This window comes from Eriocheir sinensis, chromosome 16 (genome assembly GCF_024679095.1).
Source record: "Eriocheir sinensis breed Jianghai 21 chromosome 16, ASM2467909v1, whole genome shotgun sequence".
Lineage (NCBI taxonomy): Eukaryota > Metazoa > Arthropoda > Malacostraca > Decapoda > Varunidae > Eriocheir > Eriocheir sinensis.
The window spans coordinates 18291954-18317207 of record NC_066524.1 but is presented as its reverse complement, the minus strand read 5'-3'; the positions used below and the strand labels follow the sequence as shown (position 1 = coordinate 18317207).

At 44.0% G+C, this 25254-nt stretch overlaps 1 protein-coding gene across 1 annotated transcript; it reads right to left on the bottom strand.

Annotated features, from left to right (window-relative positions):
* Positions 1-2288: 2288 nt before the first annotated feature.
* On the bottom strand, positions 2289-23758 carry LOC126999476 (transcription factor Sp7-like). The gene is made up of 3 exons (XM_050862102.1): positions 22419-23758; positions 4987-5130; positions 2289-4694 (listed from the first exon to the last, which is right to left on the bottom strand). Exons 1-3 carry the CDS (start codon positions 22531-22533, stop codon positions 3151-3153), a joined length of 1803 nt encoding a protein of 600 aa, XP_050718059.1. The 5' UTR covers positions 22534-23758; the 3' UTR covers positions 2289-3150.
* Between the last annotated feature and the right edge of the window lie 1496 nt (positions 23759-25254).

Genomic DNA, 25254 nt, shown 5'->3' with positions numbered 1-25254 from the left:
ATTAAGCTGGGTTAAGTTTGGGAACGGAAAATGTAATATGGGTCAAAGTTAGAAGAGGGAGAGAAGAAAAAAAAACCACGGGAGCGAAAGGGAAGAAGGAGAAGAGGAGGAAAGGAAAGGAAAACAAGGAGAAAATGAAGAAGAGGAAAAGGAGAGAAAAGGAAAGAAAGAAAGGAATGCAAAAGGAATGAAGAAAATGAGAACAAGAAGAAAAATAAGAACGAATATATTAAAGAGAAAAAAAGAGGAGGTAGGAGAAGGAAGAAGCGGTGACAGATGGCAGAGAAAGAGGACACGAAAGGGGTGGAGGAAAGAAGTGTCATATGGAGGAAGGAGAGACGGGAGGGGAGGAGGCAAGGAAGGAGAGAAGGGAGGGAGAGGAGGAAGGGTAGATGGGAGAAGTGGGATGGGACGAGGGAGGGGAAGTCAGTCTCTCTCTCTCTCTCTCTCTCGGCCTCTATAATAAATTCAGACCGGCACATTAATCATATTTCTTATTATTAAACACGAGATAGCGTGATTAATGAGGGGGGGGCGCCGCTCCCCTCCCCTTTAACCCCCCTTTTAGCACACTTTTGCTGGCGGGAAGCGGCTGACGATGATGATTTTTAATAGTAGAGGTAGTAGTAATGCTCTCTCTCTCTCCCTTTTCTTTCTTGTATGTTCCTCTTCTGTTTCTTTTTTCCTCTTCTCTCCTTTTCTTTCCCTAGTGTTTTCTCCCGTTTGTTCTTTCCTGCCCTTTACATTCTTCCTCTCCTCCCTCTCTCTCTATCTCCCTTTTCTTTTATATATGTTCCTCGTCTTTCTTTTTTCCCTAGTGTTCTCTCCCGTTTCTTTCCTGTCCTTCACATTCTTCCCCTCCTCCCTTCCTCTCTCCTCACCTGATTCTCGTCCTCGTCGTAGTCACGGGAGTCATGGCCACACACAGCCGGTCACACACCTGGACGCGAGGTAATCATGGACCTAACTCACCTGTCTGGATCATGTATAGAAAGTAACTAACAACAGGTGAATTTATGTGAAAGAAATTGCAAAGACAGCTTACCTTTAAACCATAACCAACTTAAACATTTTATCATTCCATTACTCTTCATTCTCTCAATATCTCCTCATTTTAGAACACTTTGACCACCTGTTTCTTCTTCCCATCATTACTTAACTATCCCCTTAAAATACTCTGCAGTTATACCAGAAGAGAAAAAAAATTCGTATCAACACGCAAACAAAATACCTCTTTCTTACCTTGGCTTTCAACCCTAAACTTTTTCTTATTTCCCTGTTCACTCTTGTTTATTTTCCCCAAACCGTCAAGAGGAGAAGAGGACAAGAATCTACTGAAGCGTGGTTACCTTCCCCCTTCAGCCAAACTTTTCCTCCTCCTCCTCCTCAGAATACAAATTAAATATACGTTCCAAGTTATCGTTACGTCAGCAAAGAGATGACGCAAGAGGAACAATGACAAACAGACAGTCCTTTGTTGACAGGTGCGGTGATGACGTGTTTTTTGTTCACTATGTTTGTGTGATTGTATGTGTGTGTGTTCCTGTGTTTGTTTGTTCCTGTTACTTTTTTAGTATGCCCCTGTATATGTTCTTTGTTTGGTGATGCGCTGTGGACAGGAAGAGGAAGAGAATGAGGAATAGGAGACAGCGAGGAAGTATAGAGAGGAGTGAAAACGAAGAGGGCGAAAGAAAAAGGAAGGGGGAGTGAAAACGAAGAAGAGGGCGAAGAGAAAGAGAGGAATGGATGAGAACGGAGAATAGGGAAGAGAAAAAAATAAAGAGGAGGGCGAGTAGAAGCAAGGAGGGTGGGAAGGAGAGGATGAGGAAGAGGTCGAGAAGGAAATAGAGGAGGAGGACGGGAGGAAGGTAGAGAGGAGGAAGGCGAGAAATAAAGAGGAAGAGCGAGTGAAAACGAAGAAGGGAAGAAACACGAAGAGGAGGAAGAGGTCGAGAAGGAAATAGAGGAGGAGGACGGGAGGAAGGTAGAGAGGAGGAAGGCGAGAAATAAAGAGGAAGAGCGAGTGAAAACGAAGAAGGGAAGAAACAAGAAGAGGAGGAGGAGGGAGAGAAGGAGGAACACAAACAACCCAGTAGCAGCCCTAAATTTTCCCCCACCATCCACATACTATATAGCTTTTCTTTTATTAGTTTTCCGTCAGTTTATTAATGGGTAAAGAAGTGTTAAATCTCAATATATTCACCTACAAATCATAATCCCACATGTTATCTTAAATCTTCAGTCATAAGAAAAAGAAAATCAGATTATATTTCGTAAAATTTATTCATTGATTACATTTTCAAATTTCATGATAATCATTACAAAATCAGTACCCACGAACATCCCACCTAGAGGTACATTTTTTTTATCATTCTCAATCCTTAAAGACAATAAAAACATGTATTAAACAAGTGTATATATTCGTAATCATATACAAATTTATATATCACAGCACTCAGCGTTGCAGGCGAGTGTGCTGGCTGCTGTCCATTGACCAACACAGTCGCCCGCAACGTAACAGCCGTTTGACAGCCTACGGTAAACCGGTGTCCTCAACCGGTCTTTTCAACGCAACCGGTCTCTATACTCGAGGATCCCCGCGACATTCGGCGACCCTCGCAAAACAGGGAATTACGCCTTCGTGACACGGAGCCAATTTATATCTTTGAGAATAAATATGATTTCTAAAATTGGAATAAAGCATCGTTGCAATCTTTGGATATTTCTTTTTGGCTAAGTTAACAATCTTGTAAATAACCTGAAATTTAAATAGGTTGAAGATCTCAGAATTTAATACCAAAAAATTAGATTAAAGCTGAACTACAGTGATGATCAGGGCGGCCGCTGAGTGATGACAATTTTACAACTAGAATAACGTGCACGTGTTACATCATCGCTAACAAGTGTGTCGGCAGCCTCACGCCCGGGCCGGCGCGGCGCCTCGTCGATCACTGCCACTACCACGGCTGTTCCTGCGGCAAGGCACCACAACCCCCAAACACTAGACGCTAAAAGCTTATACTGGTACTTAAATTATGATAAACAAAATAAGCAATGGTAAAACTGATTTGAACTAGAACAAGATTAAAAATAATAGCTTTTCAAAAGATAGACTATAATTATGATTTTAGTATGTGCCTAAAAATCTCATTAAAGAACCACCCCAGCACTGCCACCACTGCCACCCCGACCGGAGCCTCCCGGAGGTGGGTCGTCAGAGTCGTCTTTAGGTTCAACCACACCGAAGCCGCCCTCGCAGCTGAAGTAGCTGAAGTCTGACTGTTCACGCTCGTCGTCCTCACCTTCAGAGATCGGGATGGTGTAGGCGTCCCCCTCCCGGCGGTGAATGGCCCTTTCGACGTGCTTCCTGAGGTTGTCCTGTCTGCTGTAGGCCACGTCACAGAACGGGTATTCACACTTGAAGCGGCGGTTTGAACCGTGGGATTCCATGTGACGCTTGAGGTGGCCGGAGGAGGAGAAGACGATCTGGCAGCGGGAGCAGGTGCAGCCTCGCTTCCTCATGGTCCCCGGAACGAGGTTAGTTTTCTGTGCTGCCCTCCTGGCGAGGCGCTCCTTCTCCCTCACAGAGTCACTCACGCTGGGACGCTCGATGCCGGCGGCCTGAGCTTTGCTCCCTCCACTGCTGCTGCAACAGCTGGTTGTCCTGCGCCGAGCTCCACCCTGGGCCTGTGGGCGGCCCTGCGGAGCAGCAGGAGAGGGTGGCTGGGAGTTGTAGTACGAGAAGATAGTCCCGGGGGTGGGGTACTGGCCGGCGAACTGCAGGGGCGGGGGGGCGGCCTGGCTACCGTAGTTGTGGAAGCCCTGGGCGCCGAAGCTTGGGTGAGGCTGGACCTGTGCTGCCTGGGGGAGCTGAGGCGTGGCACCCTCGTAGCTGGAGTAGAAGCCTCTCAGCGGCAAATCGGGCAGCTGGTACACGTGGCTGAGGCGAGAGTACTGGCCGGCAGGGTGGGCGCGGGCGTAGCCTCCCGGCGGGGGCGTGGGGCCGCCGGAGGGATTGCGGCTCTGGCGCTCGAAGTAGCTGCCGTGGCCGCTGTGGTTAAGGTAGGACGTGTACATCTTGCCGTTGCGGACCTTGGTCTCCTCCTGGGGGTGTACTGGGTTGCCTGGCGAGGAGAGTGGCGTCGGGTGGGGGGACACACGGGTGGGGCGGGACGCGGAAGGCGGCCCGCTGGGTATATTCATGAGTGAGTGTGGCGTCTGCTGGTCCAGGAATGTTCCGTAATTGTACGGGGTGACACTCTGGCTGGACGCGTCACCCATGGGAGGAGAGTCGCTGTTGGGAGGGGAGCTGTTGTTGGGAGCAAGGATGTATGTGGGTGACGGACTGTTGTGGTAAGGGTCGTAAGCAAAGGCCTGAGCGGCGGGCATGAGGGGAGGTGAGGTGTCCATCAGGGAGATGAAGGTGGGGGACGGGTTGAGGCTCTGCTGGGAGGCGTGACCCTGGGCGCCCATGCCATGGTGGCCAGACTGGACTTGGGGCTGCGGGGAGATGTGTGGCGAGGCCGTGGTGGCCTGGGAGCCCTCGGAGACGTCGGAGGGGCTGGGCGTGTTCATGAAGGGGAAGGTGTAAGGGGGCGAGACTTTCCGAGCCTGTCCCTGGTGGCTGCCCGAGTACTCCTGCTGCTGCTGCTGCTGCTCGACCCTGCCAGCCTCGCGAGGGTTGTGGACGGGGCCTGAAGAGGAGGAAAAAGTATTAGGTGAGTCAAGTGTAACATTAGTCAATTACTTAAAGTGCAAAACGAATAAACTACAGTATACACATTTTTTTCTTTCTCTCCCTCATTAAAATACAATGAATACAAAACGAATTACAGCATATGCCATTTTTTTCTCTTTTTCTCTCAACCTCTCGCTCATTACAATACACGAAATACAAAAATAATAAATTACAATGAAACCAAATCTCTCTCTCTCTCTCTCTCTCTCTCTCTCTCTCTCTCTCTCTCTCTCTCTCGCAATACTAACCTCTGTGTCGGGGCATCTCGGCGGGGGCGTGAGCGGGGGTCGGCAGAAGGGGGTCGGAGTAGAGGGCGTCGGTGGCCTCACGCGTCACTCTCATGGTGGAGGACATGTCCGTGTAGGAGGCGCAGCCGCTGGCCTCGCCCTCAGCTGTAAAGGAAGGAAAGGAACACGTTAAACCCGTGATAGAAGATGGTAAAGGAAGAAAAGGTGGTAAAATTAGAAAAGGAACACGTTAGACTCATGACAGAAGATGGCAATGGAAGTAAAGGGACATCTTAAACTCAAGGTAAAAGATGGTAAGGAATGAAAAATAAAAGAATACAAGGAAATAACCTGAAAAATGATATGGTCTTTTTTTTTTACAGCAGAGGAGAGCAAGAGCAAAAAATGGAAACAATAATGAAAAAAAGCCCGCTAGTCACTGCTCCTATAAAAAAAGGGTTCAGAGGAGTATCCGAGAGGTCAATTCCGGGAGGAGAGGTGTCCTGTACTTTCCTCTTGAAAGAGTTCAAGTCGTAGGCAGGAGGAAATACAGATGAGGAAAGATTGTTCCAATGTTTACCAGCGTGAGGGATGAAAGTGAAGATGCGTAAGGGATCTGGACCATCTGGACAGTATAGGGATGAGCTTGGGTAGGGTAGTGTGCAGCGGGGCCACGGGAGGGAGGGGGGGAGGCATGCAGTTAGCAAATTCAGAAGAGCAGTCAGCGTGAAAATATCGATAGATAGAGAGGCAGCATGGCGGCAGAATTATAAGAGGCAGGAGACTCGTTGATTCAGTTTTCATTTTACTTACCAAAACTAACATTAAAATATGCAAAGAATGTGGTTGTGTAAGGCATCTAGATTTGTTATCCTTGAAATCTACAAATCTACAGAAATTATCAACCCCTCAAACCACGAACTCTAGCTCTTCTAACTCCTTCAAGTATTATTAACGACTATTGCAGCTACGGAGACAAAATGGCGGGAGGGAGGACGTAATGGTGGGAGGAATGTGAGAAAAAATGTGAAGATGGCGTCCCTTCCTATAAACGGACAGGGGGGAACCCAAGGCCTTCACGCGCCAAGCCCCGCCCACCGAGCAGCGCCCCGCCCCCTTCCGCCACTCTCACTATTACGCGCAGGAACTTTTTGTTTTAACCCTATAACAAAACTACTACTGACAGCTACAAATAACATGCCATCCCAAAACACAAAACTAAGTGGAAAGTGGAACCAAATTTACATATCACCAAAAAATGACGACTCCGCGAGGAAAAATGAAAAAGAACCCACTTATGGCTGCATCTTTAACACGAAAAACTAACTAAACTAACTAAATCAAATGAAAGGACCCAAAGTCAAAGAAATTTACATACGAAATACATACAACCCACCAGACGTGAATTTACTCATCCCAACCCTCAAAATATCACTAACAAAATCTAATCCAAGATATCTACACAAAAAATACCTACAACCCAACATGAATTTAAATATCCCAATCCCTCAAATTATCACTAACAAAATCTAATCCAAGATATCTACACAAAAAATACAAACCCAACATGAATTTAAATATCCCAATCCCTCAAAATATCACTAATAAAATCTTACCCCAAAAATACCTACAACCCAACACACCAGTATTTACTTTGCCCACCACCACCTCAAACACAAACCCTTCAGAATGGGCGGCAGGAAGACACACACAGACAGGCCTATACGGAACCCTTCCACACCCCTTTGACCTTTACTTCCTGTCCCTCAAGTCCCTAACCACCTCCGCCTCCTGTTCTTTCCCTTTCCTTCCCATCACTTTCGTCTTCACTTTTACTTTTCCTAAGCTAACACTGAATCGCCTCGGAAAATTGCTTCTGGAAACACAAACTTTTCTTGCCTAGAGGTGACTGTTTTAAACCAAATGATGTTAATGTTTTCCTTCCCTTTACCTCTTTCTACGACGTTCTGTACCTAATGCTAAGCCAAACACCTTTCCCTGCGCTATGGTCAAAGAGAAACACTTGAGTACTTACGTTTGGTGAAGTGTGGCGGGAAGAAGCCCTGAGAGGATGTGGACGGGAGAGGCTGCTGCTGGTGCTGGAAGTCTCTGTTGTGTTCAAGGGACAGCGAGGCGGTGCGAGCTTCGAGGCCCATCTCTTGCTTGACGGTAGGCCAGTTTTCCTCCAGCGAGAGATACTTGTCCACCTCGAAGGGAGATGCTCGCTGGCTCTCCAAGTCCTCCGGCGAGTAAGCAATTGACACGCTCGGAATGTTCAGGTCACTCGCTATGTTGCCGCCACTGTCCACCTCCGAAACTACTGCAGCCACGCCGTCGATAACTCCTGGTGTGGTGGCCGGGGTGTCCGTGGCCTGACCCTGGCTGTGACGGCGCTCGGGGTTAGCCATGGTGTCGTTAGCCTCAAAAACACTCAGTCCTCAACACACCGCGAAGTAACCGAACGAGGTGACGACGTGTAACCTCTATCACCTCTCCAAGGAAACTGGCCTCCGCAGGTCACTAGCGCGCCTTTTATTTGACCCAGGCTGCCCAGCACTTTACCTCGCGCGGAGCGGGTAGTGGGGGGGAGGCCCGTTTTCCTCCTTCCCCCCGTACTCCTTAATCCCTTCTCCGCCCACCCTTTCCCGGAAGCCTCACCCTCCCTACCTTCCCCTCCCTCCCTCCCTTAGGGTCACGCCACCTACGGCATTCAAGTCTCTCAGCAACAGCCAACAACGTCCAAGGCTATTGTCTAACGCAACCCCTCTCCATCTTACCTCTCTGCAGATGCTTCCTCATCGTCCCTCCTACACGCATTCATACTTCGTTGTTGAGATTAATAACATTGACTGAGATTTCCATAGAAGCTCCATCTTAATATATAGAAAGTAGGTCATTGTAGGGTGTTAAAAGTATATATTTCTTACGATACAGCAACGAGCACCTCCACTGAATAGCACACCTAGCATCGAACACACCTGTCCACGTGAGGAGGAACTTAGAGAATCATTAAAAAGCATTGCAGTGATAACAGCAAGCATCAAGCCACCTCGGAAAGTGAGTTTGAACCTTTCTTTTGGCATATTTATTTATTATCTCAACATTAACATAATTTCTGAGGGGTCATTTTTATTCATTCATTCAAAAAGCATTGCAATGATAACAGCAAGCATCAAGCCACCTCGGAAAGTGAATTTGAACCTTTCTTTTGGCATATTTATTTATTATCTCAACATTAACATAATTTCTGAGGGGTCATTTTTATTCATTCATTCAAAAAGCATTGCAATGATAACAGCAAGCGTCAAGCCACCTCGGAAAGTGAATTTGAACCTTTCTTTTGGCATATCTATTTATTATCTCAACATTAACATAATTTTTGACGGATCATTTTTATTCATTCATTCAAAAAGCATTGCAATGATAACAGCAAGCATCAAGCCACCTCGGAAAGTGAATTTGAACCTTTCTTTTGGCATATTTATTTATTAACTTAACATAAACATAAATTTTGAGGAATCATTTTTATTCATTCATTGCTGTGTCTTCTTTAGCGCGAAATGGAAGACAAAAGTAACCTCGAATAGAACAGACAAGCACATACAAGAGACAACAATAGAGATTTATCAAAAGAATATAATGCAAGCGTTGTGATGGATATAGGTAGATAGATAGATAGATAGAGAGAGAGAGAGAGAGAGAGAGAGAGAGAGAGAGAGAGAGAGAGAGAGATTGCGAGCGGTTAGAAAATAATAAAATTTCACAACTTGCGATCCACTTCCCTCCAGTCTCTCCATTACCTCACTCTTCTCTCCCTCCCTCTGCATGAACCCCTCCCTCCCTCTGCATGAACCCCTCCCTCCCTCTGCATGAACCCCTCCCTCCCTCCTTCATTTACACTCCTTGGTCCGTTTTTTTTCTCCCTCTGTCTCCTCCTTCACTATACTTCCTACATCTCCCTTCCACCCTTCTCTCTCTCTCTCTCTCTCTCTCTCTCTCTCTCTCTCTCTCTCTCTCTCTCTCTCTCTCTCTCTCTCTCTCTCTTCTTCCTATATTACACTTCTTCCTCCCTTTCTCCCTCTTCGCCCTTCCTTGCACCCTTCTGGTTATTTTTCCCTCCCTTCTCTCTCTCTCATTGTTTCCTTCCCTCCCTTCATCCCTCCCTCTATCTCCTACTTCGTTCTTTCTAGCACTTCTCTGTTCTATCCTTCCTCCTCCTCCTTACTATTTTCCCTCCCTCTGACGTTTTTTTTTCCTCCTTTTCTCTCTTCTCCTTCTCCTCCTCCTCCTCCTCCTCCTCTTCTCTAAACAGCAGGACGAGTTATCACTACCCTCTACTTCGTCCCAAATTCTTGCTACTTTAAGAGGTTTTATCTAGATTTTGCGACGATATTTTGGTTCTCCTGCAGTGCGTCTTCGAGTTTACGTGACTCGCTGCGGGATTGGCCAGGACCGCACCCAACCCCACGTGACCTTGAGCGCACACACACACACACACACACACACACACACACACACACACACACACACACACACTCCCAACCCACGCAATACAGGAGGGTAGAGGCAAAAAACAAATACATGAAGAAGAAAGAATGAAGAAAGAAATTATGAAGAGAAACTGGAATGAGATAAAGACTAGTGGAGGAGGAGAAGAAGGAGGGAAAAGCTAATATTGATAAAAGGGAGGTGCAGAGGTGGATGAGAAAGGCTTATATTGAAAAGAGAGGGAGGTGAAGAGAAAGGAAAGTTTCGTTTAGTCGGCGCAACATCTGTGGTCATATGCCGGAGAGAGACAGAAAGGGAAGGAATTATAGGAGAGGTGAGGAGAAGCAATAATGTGATAAAGGATGAGAAAGGGAGAAAAGTGGAAGAGATTTATCAAAAGAATATAATGCAAGTGTTGTGATGATGTTGAAAGGGAGGAAGGTGGAAAGATACAAAAAGAAAGACGATACTACGATAAGGTTTAGAAAAGGGGGAGAGATGGATAAGAAGGTGGAAGACAAAGGAAGAAAACGGTGGAAGGAAGGAGTGGAAGAGGCGGGGCGAGGTATTCGTGGAAGGGGAGAAGAAAGGGATTGGCAGGGTATACGGCTTGCAGAGAGAGGGGCGGCGGGGAAACACATGTTCTGTATGACCTATTTAAACCTCACCAGCGCTCACATGTAAATCAACGAACAAATGAAGCTATTTAAACCTCTAACCGTTACCACACCGGCGCTCACATGTAAATCAACGAACAAATGAAGTTATTTAAACCTCTAACCGTTACCACGCCACCGCTCACATGTAAATCAACGAACAAATGAAGTTATTTAAACCTCTAACCGTTACCACGCCACCGCTCACATGTAAATCAACGAACAAATGAAGTTATTTAAACCTCTAACCGTTACCACGCCACCGCTCACATGTAAATCAACGAACAAATGAAGTTATTTAAACCTCTAACCGTTACCACGCCACCGCTCACATGTAAATCAACGAACAAATGAAGTTATTTAAACCTCTAACCGTTACCACGCCACCGCTCACATGTAAATCAACGAACAAATGAAGTTATTTAAACCTCTAACCGTTACCACACCGGCGCTCACATGTAAAGCAACGAACATATATGAAGTTATTTAAACCTCTAACCGTTACCACACCACCGCTCACATGTAAATCAACGAACATATGAAGTTATTTAAACCTCTAACCGTTACCACGCCACCGCTCACATGTAAATCAACGAACATATGAAGCTATTTAAACCTCTAACCGTTACCACATCAGCGCTCACATGTAAATCAACGAACATATGAAGTTATTTAAACCTCTAACCGTTACCACACCAGCGCTCACATGTAAATCAACGAACATATATGAAGCTTAAAAGAATCAACAAAACAAAAGCCGGTATTGTTAAACGTATTGGTACATAAGTTCGCATATTTTAAAACCCTCTCGTAGAAGTTTCTGGGATTTTAGTGCAAAGAGGAGCGATATATGGAAACAGTGCAAAGAGGAGTGATATATGGAAACAGTGCAAAGAGGAGCGATATATGGAAACAGTGCAAAGAGGAGCGATATATGGAAACAGTGCAAAGAGGAGTGATATATGGAAACAGTGCAAAGAGGAGCGATATATGGAAACAGTGCAAAGAGGAGTGATATATGGAAACAGTGCAAAGAGGAGCGATATATGGAAACAGTGCAAAGAGGAGCGATATATGGAAACAGTGCAAAGAGGAGCGATATATGGAAACAGTGCAAAGAGGAGCGATATATGGAAACAGTACGAGGAGGAGTGATATATGGAAACAGTGCAAAGAGGAGCGATATATGGAAACAGTGCAAAGAGGAGCGATATATGGAAACAGTGCAAAGAGGAGCGATATATGGAAACAGTGCAAAGAGGAGCGATATATGGAAACAGTGCAAAGAGGAGCGATATATGGAAACAGTGCAAAGAGGAGCGATATATGGAAACAGTGCAAAGAGGAGCGATATATGGAAACAGTGCAAAGAGGAGCGATATATGGAAACAGTACGAGGAGGAGCAATATATGGAAACAGTGCAAAGAGGAGCGATATATGGAAACAGTACGAGGAGGAGCGATATATGGAAACAGCGCAAAGAGGAGCGATATATGGAAACAGTACGAGGAGGAGTGATATATGGAAACGGTGCAAAGAGGAGCGATATATGGAAACAGTACGAGGAGGAGTGATATATGGAAACAGTGCAAAGAGGAGCGATATATGGAAACAGTGCTGAGAGAGGAGCGATATATGGAAACAGTGCGAAGGGAGGAGTTAATCTTTTCCGCGGTCTTGGGTAATAGTCGTAATATGAGCCCGATACGTTTATAAGAATAGTGACCAAATATTCTTGATCATGCTCTTGCCCTTTTAAAATAGCCGTTGCTTCATATGGACTGATGGTGCTGCCCTCTCTCGGGAAAGCCCTCAGGGAAATCTATGCTATCCTTTCCCTATTGTTTTCTCTCTTTATCCCATTCATTCCCTCCCTCTGCCTTGAACTAACTACCTTCTCCTCCCTCCCATCTCCTCCCCTTCGTATTCATAGACTCCCTTGAGGTTAATCATCTTGAGGTTATCCTACTCCGCCTCCTCCTCATCCTTCCCTTCTTAATCCTCTTCCGGTTTAGATTTCTCCTCCTCCATAACCAGTTTCACAATCACACATGTTTTCTTGATCCATTTTCTTCCTACTTATGCTCTGCCGATCCTCTACTCTCTCCTCCCCCTCTTCCTTTATTTTGCCAGTCAGGTCTTGTAGCCCGCACACACACACACACACACACACACACACACACACACACACACACACACACACACAGGCAGTTATAAATCATGAGAAAGACAGACAGACAGACTTTATAAATGACTCTTGAACTTCTTCCTCCTCCTCCTCCTCTTTCTCCTCTTTCTTCCTCATCCTCCTCCTCTTGTTCCTGACTCACCCACTGTCTGCAAAACTCAACTCTTTCCTTCCTTCCTTCCTTCCTTTCTTTCTCTTTCTCTCCCCTCTTTCCCGCCACTGTGAAACAACCGCGCCAGTAAAAAAAAAAAAAGTAAAAAGAAATACAATAAGATACAAATGCATCTTCTCGTTTGTTCTCCAACGCCGGAAGGGAATTTTCAGTGGAGTGAATTGTGTGTGTGTGTGTGTGTGTGTGTGTGTGTGTGTGTGTGTGTGTGTGTGTGTGTGTGTTGTATACTACTTAATAAACGGTATATACAAATAAGGCTTGAAAAATAGTTGTTCTCTCTCTCTCTTTATCTAACTCCATAATTTATTTTCGTACATCATTATTCTTTCTTCCTTCTCCTTCTCATCATCATCAATTTTATCACCATTATCATCATCTCTCATATTTCATTTCTCTTCCTCATTTCTCCTATTCCTCTGCGTCGTCTCTCCACCTCCCTTTTCCTCATATATCAGTTACTTTTTTTTCCTCATTCTTCTCTTCCTGCTCCTCATTTTCAGTTTTATTATCTATGTCTTCTTTCTCTTCCTCATTTTCCTCCTTCTCTACCTTCCTTCTTTCCTCTTAAATCAGTTGCTTCCTCCTCCTCTTCGTTCTCCCTTCTTCTCTTTCTCCACCATCCTTATCATCATGTCCTTTCTCTACCTTATTTTTCTCCTCTTCACTTTCCTCCACTTTCTCCTCCTTCTCGCCATCATCACTTACGTCAAACATGTCACCTTCCTCATTCCTCTTTTTTCATTCTCCTCACTCCCCTTCTCTTCCTCTCCGCCTTCCTCCCATATCATTTATTTTCTCCTCTTCCCCACTCCTCCTCCTCCTTGTCCTTGTGCGTGAGTCGGGTCAAGTCGGGTCACGCGGCCACGCCCTTGGTCACCTTTTCCCTCATCTCTATTAGTCAAGTCAGGTGACAGCCGATAGATTTTACACCTGTGGAGGCTCGCTGACAGGTTGGAGTACAGCTACCCGTATATTACCTTCACCTACTCCCGTTCAGGTGTCACGAGTCTATAGGTCTGCGTCTGGTGGGCTCAGGTAAGTTCGTTCTCTCTCTCTCTCTCTCTCTCTCTCTCTCTCTCTCTCTCTCTCTCTCTCTCTCTCTCTCTCTCTCTCCCGGGCAGGTGAGTGAGTGTCCCCCATTTTGTGAGTTACGCGGGGCTTCCAAGTGTCCATTTGTGAGTCATTTGCCTCTGATTTTTCTTTAACGTTTTCTTTCAACTCTTTTTCTTCTTCCCTTCTTCCTCTTTTTCTTTTGCCTTTCTTCTTCCTCTTCCTCTTTATCTTCTTCCTCTTCCTCTTCCTTTACTTCTTCTTCATCTAGCTTTTTATTTTTCCTCTTCCTCTGTTTCTTCTTCCTTTTCCTCCATTTCTTCTTTCTTATCCTCTATTTCTTCTTCCCATTCCTCCATTTCTTCTTCCTTATCCTCTATTTCCTCTCCCTCTTCCTCTTTCTTCTTCCTCTTCCTCTATTTCTTCTTCCTCTTTCTCTATTTCTTATCTTCTTCCACTTTTTCTTCTCCCTCTTCCTCTATTTCTTCTTTCTTATCCTCTATTTCTTCTTCCTTTTCCTCTATTTCTTCTTCCGCTTCCTCTATTTCTTCTTCCTCTTCTTCTATTTCTTCTTCCTCTTCCTCTATTTCTTCTTCCTCTTCCTCTATTTCTTCTTCCTCTTCCTCTATTTCTTCTTCCTCTTCCTCTATTTCTTCTTCCTCTTCCTCTATTTCTTCTTCCTCTTCCTCTATTTCTTCTTCCTCTTCCTCTTCTTTTTCCTCTTACCCCCTGTTTATTTTTGTTGCTTTCCTTTCCTTTTTATGCTACTTTAATATATACCGAAATTCAGATACTTTTTTCCAATACTCTTTTCTTCATTTCTCTTTCTTCCCACTTTATCCAAACGATTGTGGAGATCTTTATCAGAATTCTTCCGCGTTCTGGTCTCTTTTCTATTCTTCCTCCTCTTCCTCATCCTAGAAATCCTTCCTAATCATGTCTACCCTTTTTCCCTTCCTCCTTTCTGAATATTCTCCCTCCTCCATAAGGTTGTTGTGCTCCTTTCCGAACCCTTCTCCTATACCTCCTTCCTTCCTCTTCCCTCCATTACTCCCTTCCCTTCCCTTCCTTCCTTCTCTCCGAATGCGCTTCTGTCCACAAATGGTTTCATATTGTCAAGATTTAATGATATACGCCTCACCCGTTCCCTTCCTGCCTTTTAATACGATTCCTGAGCTTCGTATGGATAGTGACATTTGATAACATTTGATAACATATAAGTAAATGTCTAAGGTTTGTGACTGTGGTATGGTGAGTGTGGATGATTGAAAAATAACATACGCCTCACCCGTTCCCTTTCCCTTCCTGCCTTTTAATACGATTCCTGAGCTTCGTATGGATAGTGACATTTGATAACATTTGATAACATATAAGTAAATGTCTTCAAAGGTTGGTAATTGTTCTATGGTGAGGGTATGTGAGTGAAGAATGATATACGCCTCACCGGTTTCCTTTCCCCAAGTCTTATAATATTCTTGACGTAAACATATGAATAGTGACATGATAACATTCTTGGGGTCCATTTTAGTGACATATAAGTGAATGTTAAATTTTCTGGAGTAATGGTAATAGCTCAAAGGTACAAAAAAAGAGAAAATAAATCCGCTAATCACTGCCCTTATATATAAAAAAAGTTTAGAAGAGAGGTCAAATCACAGGTCAAGGTTGTATGGTGACATATAAGTGAATGTTAATTTTTCTGGAGTAATGGTAATAGCTCAAAGGTACAAAAAAGAGAAAATAAATCCGCTAATCACTGCCCTTATAAAAAAAAAAGGTTAGAAGAGGTCGAAACACAGGTCAAAGTTGTATGGTGACATATGAGCGAATGTTAAATTTTCTGTAGTAATGGTAATAGCTCAGAGGTACAAAAAAGAGAAAATAAATCAGCTAATCACTGCCCTTGTATTTAAAAAAAAAAGTTTAGAAGAGAGGTCAAAACACAGGTCAAGGTTGTATTGTGACGCATAGTGTGAGTGGATGAGTGAGTGTTTGTGAGTGTTTTTGTAGGAATGAGAAAAAAAAATGTGTATTCGTCTATTCAATTGGTTTGTATATTTTTTCGTGCATTTTTTGTAATATTTACGTATCGTGTATTTTATTTTCTGCATTTCTTTTATAACGTTTGCTTCGTGATCGTGTTTTTTCTCGTTATTTTTTGTTTTTGTTTCTGGAGTTTAGTTTTACGGCGCCGTGGTTCCTGGACACACACACACACACACACACACACACACACACACACACAAGGGACGCAGATGGTTTGGTTGGATGGAACGAAGAGAAACATGTCTTGAGTGCTCTCCCCCCACCCCCATCTCTCTCTCTCTCTCTCTCTCTCTCTCTCTCTCTCTCTCTCTCTCTCTCTCTCTCTCTAACTCTCTCTCTCTTCCTTCCTTCCTCTCCCCTTTCCCACCCTCCCTCACCCCTTGTCTGCCTCCCACGCATACAATGACAGCTGACCCTTTCTCCCCACCCCCCTTCACCCCCAAAACATACTATAAAGCCTCTCCCTCCTCCTCCTCCTCCTCCCCTTCTTCTCCTCCTCCTCTTCTTCCTCTTCTTCCTCCCGCATCTGCATCTCCGCCTCCTCCAGACATCACGTGACCGGCCACTCCCCCTCCCCTTTCCCGCCATTCCTTCCTCCACCTCCTCCTTCCTCCTTACCTCCCTCCACTCCTTCGTCTCCGGGTGATCCACAATGCCTCCCTCCCGCCCCGCATACCTACACACACACACACACACACACACACACACACACGGCTTCCCAGGTATATTCTCGTCTACCTGCCTAATCTTCCTTATTTACTTCCTCAGTTGGGTGATAGGGGACGTAGCAAGGGCCTAAGATAAGTGTGTGTGTGTGTGTGTGTGTGTGTGTGTGTGTGTGTGTGTGTGTGTGTGTGTGTGTGTGTGTGTGTGTGTGTGTGTGTGTGTGTGTGTGTGTGTGTGTGTGTGTGTGTGTGTGTGTGTCCCTCTTCCTCCTCCTCCTCCTCCGCCTCCCAATCCCATCCTGGCTCTATAAATAACAACACTTACGAGAAAAACGAAAATTTTAAACTAAATAGGTTCAGAGACGCATATAAATTCGCATGATTAAAAGTCTCGAGAAACCTTCCTTCTCCTTTTCCCTTTGGACCGAGAAGGCTTGACGAGATCCTCCGATAAAGCCAATTGGCCGCTCTTCCCTTGATAAATGATACGAAATTCGACTCTATATTAATGAGGGAGGGATGCCGGGTAGTCTTTTGTGTTGACCCAGATGAGAAGGAAGCGAGGGAAGCAGGGAGGAGGAGGAGGAGAAAGCAGAGGCATGAAAGAGAAAGTGATGTATGGGGGAGAAAAAAGGAAACAATGAAATCACGGAGCGAATGACAATGGGAAAGGAAAAGGAGAATAGACGAATATGTATGAAAGAAACTTGAAATAGAACAAGAAAGGAGGAAGAGAGGCAGGAAGGAAGAGGCTGGTAAGAGAAGAGCAGGTGATGTTAAACGGAGGAACAGGCGGGGGGAGGGGAGGTGGAAGAGACAGTTTAGCGGAAAGAAAACGAAGGAGAGGTAGGGAGGGAGAAGGGATTAAGGAAGGAGTACGAAGCGAAAATGAGAGAAAGAGGGAGAAGGGTCACTCATGTTGCTAGGCCGTTTGTCTGTTTAGCTGTGTTGTTTTGTGCTGTTGTGTGTGTGTGTGTGTGTGTGTGTGTGTGGGTGGGTGGGTGGGTGGGTGGGTGGTTGGGAATGGACGAAAGAGAGAACGGTAGATAGAAAAGGGGGAGGAGGTAAGGAAACAAAAAGGAAAAGAAAAGTAGATAGGAGATTATGAGAGGGGGAGGGAAAAAGGAGGAATTGGAGAGAGAGAGAGAGAGAGAGAGAGAGAGAGAGAGAGAGAGAGAGAGAGAGAGAGAGAGAGAGAGTGTGTGTGTGTGTGTGTGTGTAGGGAGAGGGAGGAAAGGAAGGGAAGGGCGGAAGGAGTAATGATAACTCCTGCTGGGATGAACTTATCCTAATGTCCCTACCCCCTATATCCCCCCTAACCCTTTTCCTTCTCCTTCCCTCCACTACCTCTCCCCCTCCCTCTCTCCCAGGGCGGCGGGCGGGGGAAACCATTTTGACCGCGTGATTGTGAGTGCGTATAAGGTTGGCGGGTAGACAGGGCGCTCCCAAGAGACCTGTTCATGGGCCCTTCGAAATCACACCACACCTGGGCGACGGTTCATACACGCGACCCACACACGAACGCCTCAAGTAGCCAGGAGTTATGTTTGTTATTCTTATATATATTCCTATTCTAATTATTTATGTTTTCTTCGTTATGCTACTTATTATTATTATTACTCTCATTCTTCCTATCATTATTTATCCCTTTTTACTTCCCATACATTTTCTTTATTATCTTCTTTATAGTTATAGTCGTAAAAGGAGGGAGATAAATTAGCTATCGGGAAGGCTATGCAGGTGATTATATTCGCTTACACGTAACAAGGTAGCAATTTCTCAAGTAACAAAAACATAACAAATATTAAGAGATGACTAACAACATACCACTACAGGCTACAGCGAGGGAAGACTGACATGCTACTAATTTCAACGCAATACTAACTTAGACAACGAAAAATAACATACGTTCCTCGAGGCAAACAATACTAATACAACAACAACATTAATGATAGAAATAATAATAATAATGATGTCTAACTCGATTGCCTGGGCGTCAACGATTAGCCCCTGCAATGAGGAACTAATCTAATAATAATAATAACCAGGCAACAAAATTACATCAACCCACTATTGATATTCACACTCAGTCTCCAGTTTGTACGTGAGTTTCCGGCGTGATGGAGCGCCCTTACCTGTCTGTCTTTGTGCGTACGGGTAATTTATCGTATTGAGCGCAGGTGAGTGGGGGATGCTTGTGTGTCTGTGAAGGGGGGGTGCTTGTGTGGGGTGGGGGTGGGGGGGGGGCTGTGTGTGTGTAACTATGGTATAATGGCCATTGATGTCCGATTTTCTGTCTGTCTGTCTCTCTCCTCCCTTTTCTTCATATGTATATATTTTATTCTCCCTAAATTTACTTCCTTTTACTATATCTCTTTTTCTCTCCCTCTCCCTAGTGTTATCTTCTCTTTTTTCCTCCCCTTCCTCTATATCCACCTCTCTCTCTCTCTCTCTCTCTCTCTCTCTCTCTCTCTCTCTCTCTCTCTCTCTCTCTCTCTCTCTCTCTCAACTGAATTAATTACGTCATGTTCTTCAAATATCTAAACCATTCTCGGAAAACTTACCAACACAAAAAACAAAGCTCGCGCGAGGGCAACACTGCCTCCTCTTGCTGCTGCTGCTGATGATGATGGTCAGGTGGGGCGCCTCGAGATGACCCACAGGTGAGGTCAGGGTTACTTTCGAGGTCGTTATCCAGCAGGTCAAGGCAGGTAAGTCCGGGTCACTGCTATATAAGGTTACGTTAGGGTTATTAGGGTTACTTTTTGTTAGGAAATGTTACTTATTTTTTTATTTATTATTGTTATTATTTATTCTTTTTCTTTTTCTTGTTTTTATTGGTTGTTTTTCTTCTTATTTATTTTTCTTTATATTATTACTTCTTTTTCTTCTTACAATTGTTACTTTTTTCTTCTTTTATTTCTTATTTTTCTTCAGAATCTTCGTTTGGAAAAAAAATATGCAAGTTGAAATCTGGAATATATGTACTTCTCTTATTGCCTATGTTTGTTTTTTTCAGAACTTTCTCAGTAGTAGTAAGAAAAACAAAAGAAAACCGACTGAAAACGAAAAAAATGGAAAGTAATGCAAACAAATAAATAAATATGGAAATGACACCCGAATAACAGTCTTTAGGTGAGGAACAAAAAGGAAGGAACGAAATGCCAAAAAAAGAAGAAAAAATGAGTGTTACCAATAATAAAACGTAAACAAATAAAGATGAATAAACAAACAAACAAACAAACCAATCTTAAGTGTAGTAAACAACAATCAACAAATAACAGACTTCCCCTGAGACAAAATGTAAAATAAAGAAAAAGAAAAGAAAAACGTAGGAATCTAAACAAAACGAAAAACAATAAAACAAAAAATAAACGGCGAAACACTTTCCCGCTTGACACTGGACGCGATTTTCCTCCTTTCTCCCTCCTCCTCCTCCTCCTCTTCTTCCTCTTCTCTCTCCCCCTCCCTCCCTCCCTTCACTCCTTCCGTCTTTCCGTCGCTATTTCCTGCCCACTGTCCTCCTCTCTCTCTCTCTCTCTCTCTCTCTCTCTCTCTCTCTCTCTCTCCCATTCTCATCTCCTCCCTTTCTCAGTTATTTTCTCTCTCGCTGCTTCCTTTCATTCACCTCCTCTCCCTCATTACTTTCCTTCCCTCCTCCTATTTTTCTTCCACTTCCTCATGCATTGCCACATTGCTCTCTCTCTCTCTCTCTCTGAAGTTGCATGTTTAAAAAATGAAGAAAAAAACATCAATAAGCCCTGAAAGATGGGTAAATTTGCGTTGGAGAGAGAGAGAGAGAGAGAGAGAGAGAGAGAGAGAGAGAGAGAGAGAGAGAGAGGGGTGGGTGGGGGGCAAGTGTGGTAGGCAGGACACCTCTTGGGAATACTACTTAATCTGGGACTCCTCTGCGTTGCCACACGACCACCACCACCACCATCACCACCACCACCCGCTATAGCCCACCACGAAAGGAAGAAGAAGGAGCAAAGGAGAGACTGAAAGGAGGCAGGAAGGAGTAAGAAAAGAGGAGAAAAATGGCAGAAGAGATGGAGTAGAAGAGAAAGATATCGAACTACACGACCCAATGCGAAGGAAAAGAGGGAGAAGGAGAAAATAAGGAAGATAAATAAGGATATACATCAAGGAAGGGTAGAGAAGAGGAGGAGGAGGAGGAAGAAGTAGAGAAATAAAGATGAAAAATAAGACTAATAAGGAACTATAGAAAGCAATACAAAGAGGAAAAGAGGAAAGAGTGTAACGGAAAGAGAGAAATGGAAGGAGAAGAAAAATATCGAAGAGGAGGAAGAAATGGCAGAAAAGCGAACAAAGGAGATGGTATACGAAACTGAATAAGTGGAAAACAAACATGAAGAATGGGAGAAACATTAACCGAAGAAACGAAAGGAAATGGAATGCAAGAAAATTGATAAATGGAGTATACAAAAAATAGGAAGGAATAGAAGAAAAGAGATAGATGGAAGAGGGAAAGATATTGAAAAGGAGGAAGAAGAAATGGCGAGAAAGGAAGAAAACGGAGGAAATGGAATGCGTAAAAAGGATAAAAGGAGTAAAAAAAGGAATAGAGAAGAGAAATAGATAGATGGGAAAGTACGATAAAGAGGAAGAGAAAAAGAATGACAGTGAAGGATGAGGCGCAAAGAATGGCAATAAGTAGGAGAGAGAGAGAGAGAGAGAGAGAGAGAGAGAGAGAGAGAGAGAGAGAGAGAGAGAGAGAGAGAGAGAGAGAGAGAGAGAGAGAGAGAGAGAGAGAGATATGCAAGGCGAAGTGAAGGAAGAAATATGAGGAATGAAGTACGGAGAGAGGAGGAGAGACAGATGTGAGGAATGGGAGGAAGATGAACGGGCGATAAAGAGGAGAGTGAAATAACAGGAAAGAAACAGACACACGAGGAGAAATGAATGAGATAAAGCAAAGGAGAGCAGGAGGATTGTCTGATGTGAAATATGAATAGCTGGAGGAAGAGGAAGCGTAGAAGAAGAGCAGGAAAGAGGAGGAGGAGGAAGAAGAGGAGGAGGAGATGAAGAAAAATGAGGGAGGGAGAAGGAAGGGTAAAGGGAGAAAGGGGGAGGAGAGAAAGAGAAAGAGAGGTGGGAAAGGAGGCGGAGAAATGAATACTAGGAATGTGAAGGGAGGAGGAAGAGAAGGGAGAAAGAAATAGAGAAAAAAGAGAAAGGGGAGAACGGAGCATACGAGGAAGGGCCAAGGTGGAGGAGGAGAAAGAAAGGGAGGAAGAAGGAGGAGAAGGAAAGGTAAAGGGAGGAAGGAAGAGAATTGAGGAGGAGAAATGAATACTAGGAATGTGAAGGGAGGAGGAAGAGGAAGGCGAAAGAAATAGAAAAAGAAAAAGGGGAGAACGGAGAATACGAGGAAGGGGTAAGGGGGAGGAGGAGGAGGAAGAAATGGAGGAAGAAGGAGAAGAAGGAAGGGTAAAGGAAGAAAGGAAGAGGAGAAATGAATCGTAAGAATGTGAAGGGAGGAGGAAGAGGAGGGAGAAAGAAATATAAAAAGAGAATACGAGGAAGGGGTAAGGGAGGAGGAGGAGAAAGAAAGGAAGGAAGGAATTAGGAGGAGAAGGAAGGAGGAGGAGAAAGGAAGGAAGGAAGGAATTAGGAGGAGAAGGAAGGAGGAGGAGAAAGGAAGGAAGGAAGGAATTAGGAGGAGAAGGAAGGAGGAGGAGAAAGGAAGGAAGGAAGGAATTAGGAGGAGAAGGAAGGAGGAGGCGATGGTGGCGACATGGAAGGAAGAAACGGGAAAAAAGTAAACCATCTTAAGAGGAATGTCACGGTTTTGCTCATTTTCGCCTTTATGCTCCCCGGTCTTAAGGGCGATAACTCCTACACGGACACAAGGCCTATATTCGGGTCACTGATGCAGGATTTTCGCCTCTGTTGCCTCGTGATTTAAGAGAGAAAATGTAGGTTATGTGCGGGGCATAATGAGGCTAATATACACCCACTAGTTTATGTGTGTGTGTGTGTGTGTGTGTGTGTGTGTGTGTGTGTGTGTGTAGACTGAGGGGGTAACGATAACAACTACTACTACTACTACTACTACTACCACCACTACTACTACTACTACTACTACTACTACTACCACTACTACTACTACTACTACTACTACTACTACTACTACTACTTCCCTCATTCACCTGTAGAGTCTCACCTTCTTTCTCATCATCTTCTGTATCTCTCTCGTCCGTTTCTTCCTTCTTGTGATGCTCAATTATGGGCAAGAGGATTCGGTAGTAAGCGGGCGGTTCCACTGATTCGGTTCTCATGGTGGTGGTTTCCTTTATTTTTTTAGGCCTATAGGTTTTTTTTTTTAGGCTATAGTTGTGTAAGTCAGTTGGTGTGTTCTTAAATTACTAGTTGGATGGTTGAGTCTCCGGGTCTTCAGTTTTTTTTTCCTTCTTTCAGTTTCTACGATGTAATTTTACTTTTCCTTTATTTTTCTGTGTTTTTGATGCCTATAGTGTGTGTAAATCAACTGGTATGTTTTTAGGTCAATAATTAAATGCTTGTTTCTCGTGTTTTTTATTCTTTTTTATTCTTTCCTCTTTCAGTTTCTACGATATGATTTAACTTTTCCTTTATTTTTTTTGTGCGTGTGTGTCTGATGCCTAGAGTTTGTGTAAGTTAACTGGTATGTTCTCAGGTCAATATATAAATGGTTGTTTTTCGTGGTTCTTTATTTTTTTTCTTTTGTATTTAAGTTTCTACAATAACTTAATTTTTAGGATGGTTGTTTTTCAGGACCTATTTACTATTCCCTTTCTTCTTTTAGGTTTCAAAATCTCCGTTACTTTCAACCACTACTGTTTACTTTCGCTACACGTCTTCTATTGAAACAGTCACGTAGTAATCACAGTAGACTAACTGGTGGTCTTGAAGTCAACTGTGGGTCTGTTCAAACACCAAACAAGTTATCATTACACGCTAACGCAACACTCAACAGCCTTTTTTTAAACGTCAATGCACTTTCCACGCGTCGTTATCACATCACAGTCACGTAGTACCCACACACAAACAAGACTAATTGGTGGTTTTAAACTCCACTGTTACCTATTCAAACACCAAACAAGTCATCTACACACGCTAACACAGCCTCCACCCTTAATATCAACGCACTTTCCACACGTCACCACCTCACAGTCACGTAGTACCCACACACAAACAAGACTAATTGGTGGTTTTAAACTCCACTGTTACCTATTCAAACACCAAACAAGTTATCTACACACGCTAACACAGCCTCCACCCTTAATATCAACGCACTTTCCACACGTCACCACCTCACAGTCACGTAGTAGCCACAGTAACACAAACAAGACTAATTGGTGGTTTTAAACTCCACTGTTACCTATTCAAACACCAAACAAGTCATCTATACACGCTAACACAACCTCCATACTTCCTCGTCACGTCACTGCCACGCAAGGTCACCAGTTACACATATATCACAGCCTTGTCACACTTCCAAATCACAAAGCCGCACCACACACCTTCCCGGCTCCCCTACCTGCTGATCGGACACTGAGCCCACCCCACCTTGCCTCACGCCCCCCAACACCCCGCTAACCCCCTCCTAACGACCTAACGACCACCGAGTAAGTAGTTGGGCAGTTAGTGGTTGTTGCCAAATGCTTCCTGAGGCAAGGTGGGGTGAGCGGTGAGGCTTTGTGGCTTGGAGGTGTGACAAGGCTGTGATTTTTGTGTGACGGGCGGAGGTGCATGGTTGTGACGTAACGAGGAAGTATGGAGGCTGTGTTAGCGTGTATAGATAACTTGTCTGGTGTTTGGATAGGTCATAGTGGACTTAAAACCACCAATTCGTTGATCTACTTTGTGTTACCGTGGCTGCTATGTGACTGGTGATGCGCAGACGTGTGGAAAATGCGTTGACGTTGAGAAAAGTCTGTTAAGTGTTGTGTTCTCTCTCTCTCTCTCTCTCTCTCTCTCTCTCTCTCTCTCTCTGTCTTTTCCTTTGCCTCTCTCATCCATCACAAGTATTTCGTCCAACACTTGATAAATAAATCCTCTTGTTTTCCTTTTATTTCCTTCCTTTCTCTTCTTTTTTTCCTTTTGTCTTCTTTTATTTCCTTCCTCTCTCTTTCTCGTTTTCGTTCAGTGTTTATTTTTCCTCTTCCTCCTCCTCTTTCTTTTTTTTCTTCTTAATTCTCCTATTCATCATTCTCTTATATTTCAGTAATGTTTTTTTCCGTCTCTGTCTTCCGTTTTTTTTTTTTTTTATCTTATTTCTGCAACTGGTGTAGAACTGTATTGCGGGAAGTTTTGTTATTACGTTTTCTTCTTCTTCTTCTTCTTGTGCGTGTTCTTGTTCTTCTTTTTCCTTCTTGATCCTCTCCTTGTTCTTCGAGTTCTTCTTTTTCCTTTCCTTCTTCTTCTTCTTCTTCTCTTTCTTCTACGTCAGTAATATCACTTAAACAAAAAAAAACAAAAAACAAAAAAAACAACAACAAAAAAAAAAGATAATTGCAATACGATTCAAGTTATTTTTTTCCCCGTCGCGTCGGTTCATACGTCACTATGTTTCCCTTCTTTCGTTTATCTCCACAGAAGTAAAAATTCCATTACGACAGACATGTGTTCAAGGGGGGGAGGAAGGGGAGGGGAGGGGAGGGGAGGGGAGGAGGGGGGGCGATCACACATTTTTTTTGGGGGGGGACGGGGGGGGGGGAGGATATGGTAAGGGAGGTTTGATATCAGATGTTTTATTAAAGTTCTCTCTCTCTCTCTCTCTCTCTCTCTCTCTCTCTCTCTCTCTCTCTCTCTCTCTCTCTCTCTCTGTCTTCGTAAATTATTCTGCGTTCCTTGCTTAATTCTCTTTCGCGACTCGATTTTCTTTTTTCTTCTTCTTTTTGTTCTTCCTCTTCTTTCCTTGCCATCTGCTATTCTTCTTTTTCTTCTTCACCTCGGTAAGTGTTGACAATTCCCTCATTTCTTTGTTTTCATAAGAGTCAGTAATATTTTATGCCTCC

Excerpts from the sequence above, each read along its gene's own strand:
- LOC126999476 (XM_050862102.1), bottom strand. The coding sequence starts at position 22,533 with ATGAGAACCGAATCAGTGGAACCGCCCGCTTACTACCGAATCCTCTTG. Across the intron at positions 5,131-22,418 it reads AGAAGATGATGAGAAAGAAG|CTGAGGGCGAGGCCAGCGGC; the intron begins GTGAGACTCTAC and ends CTTCCTTTACAG. Across the intron at positions 4,695-4,986 it reads CGAGATGCCCCGACACAGAG|GCCCCGTCCACAACCCTCGC; the intron begins GTTAGTATTGCG and ends CCTCCTCTTCAG.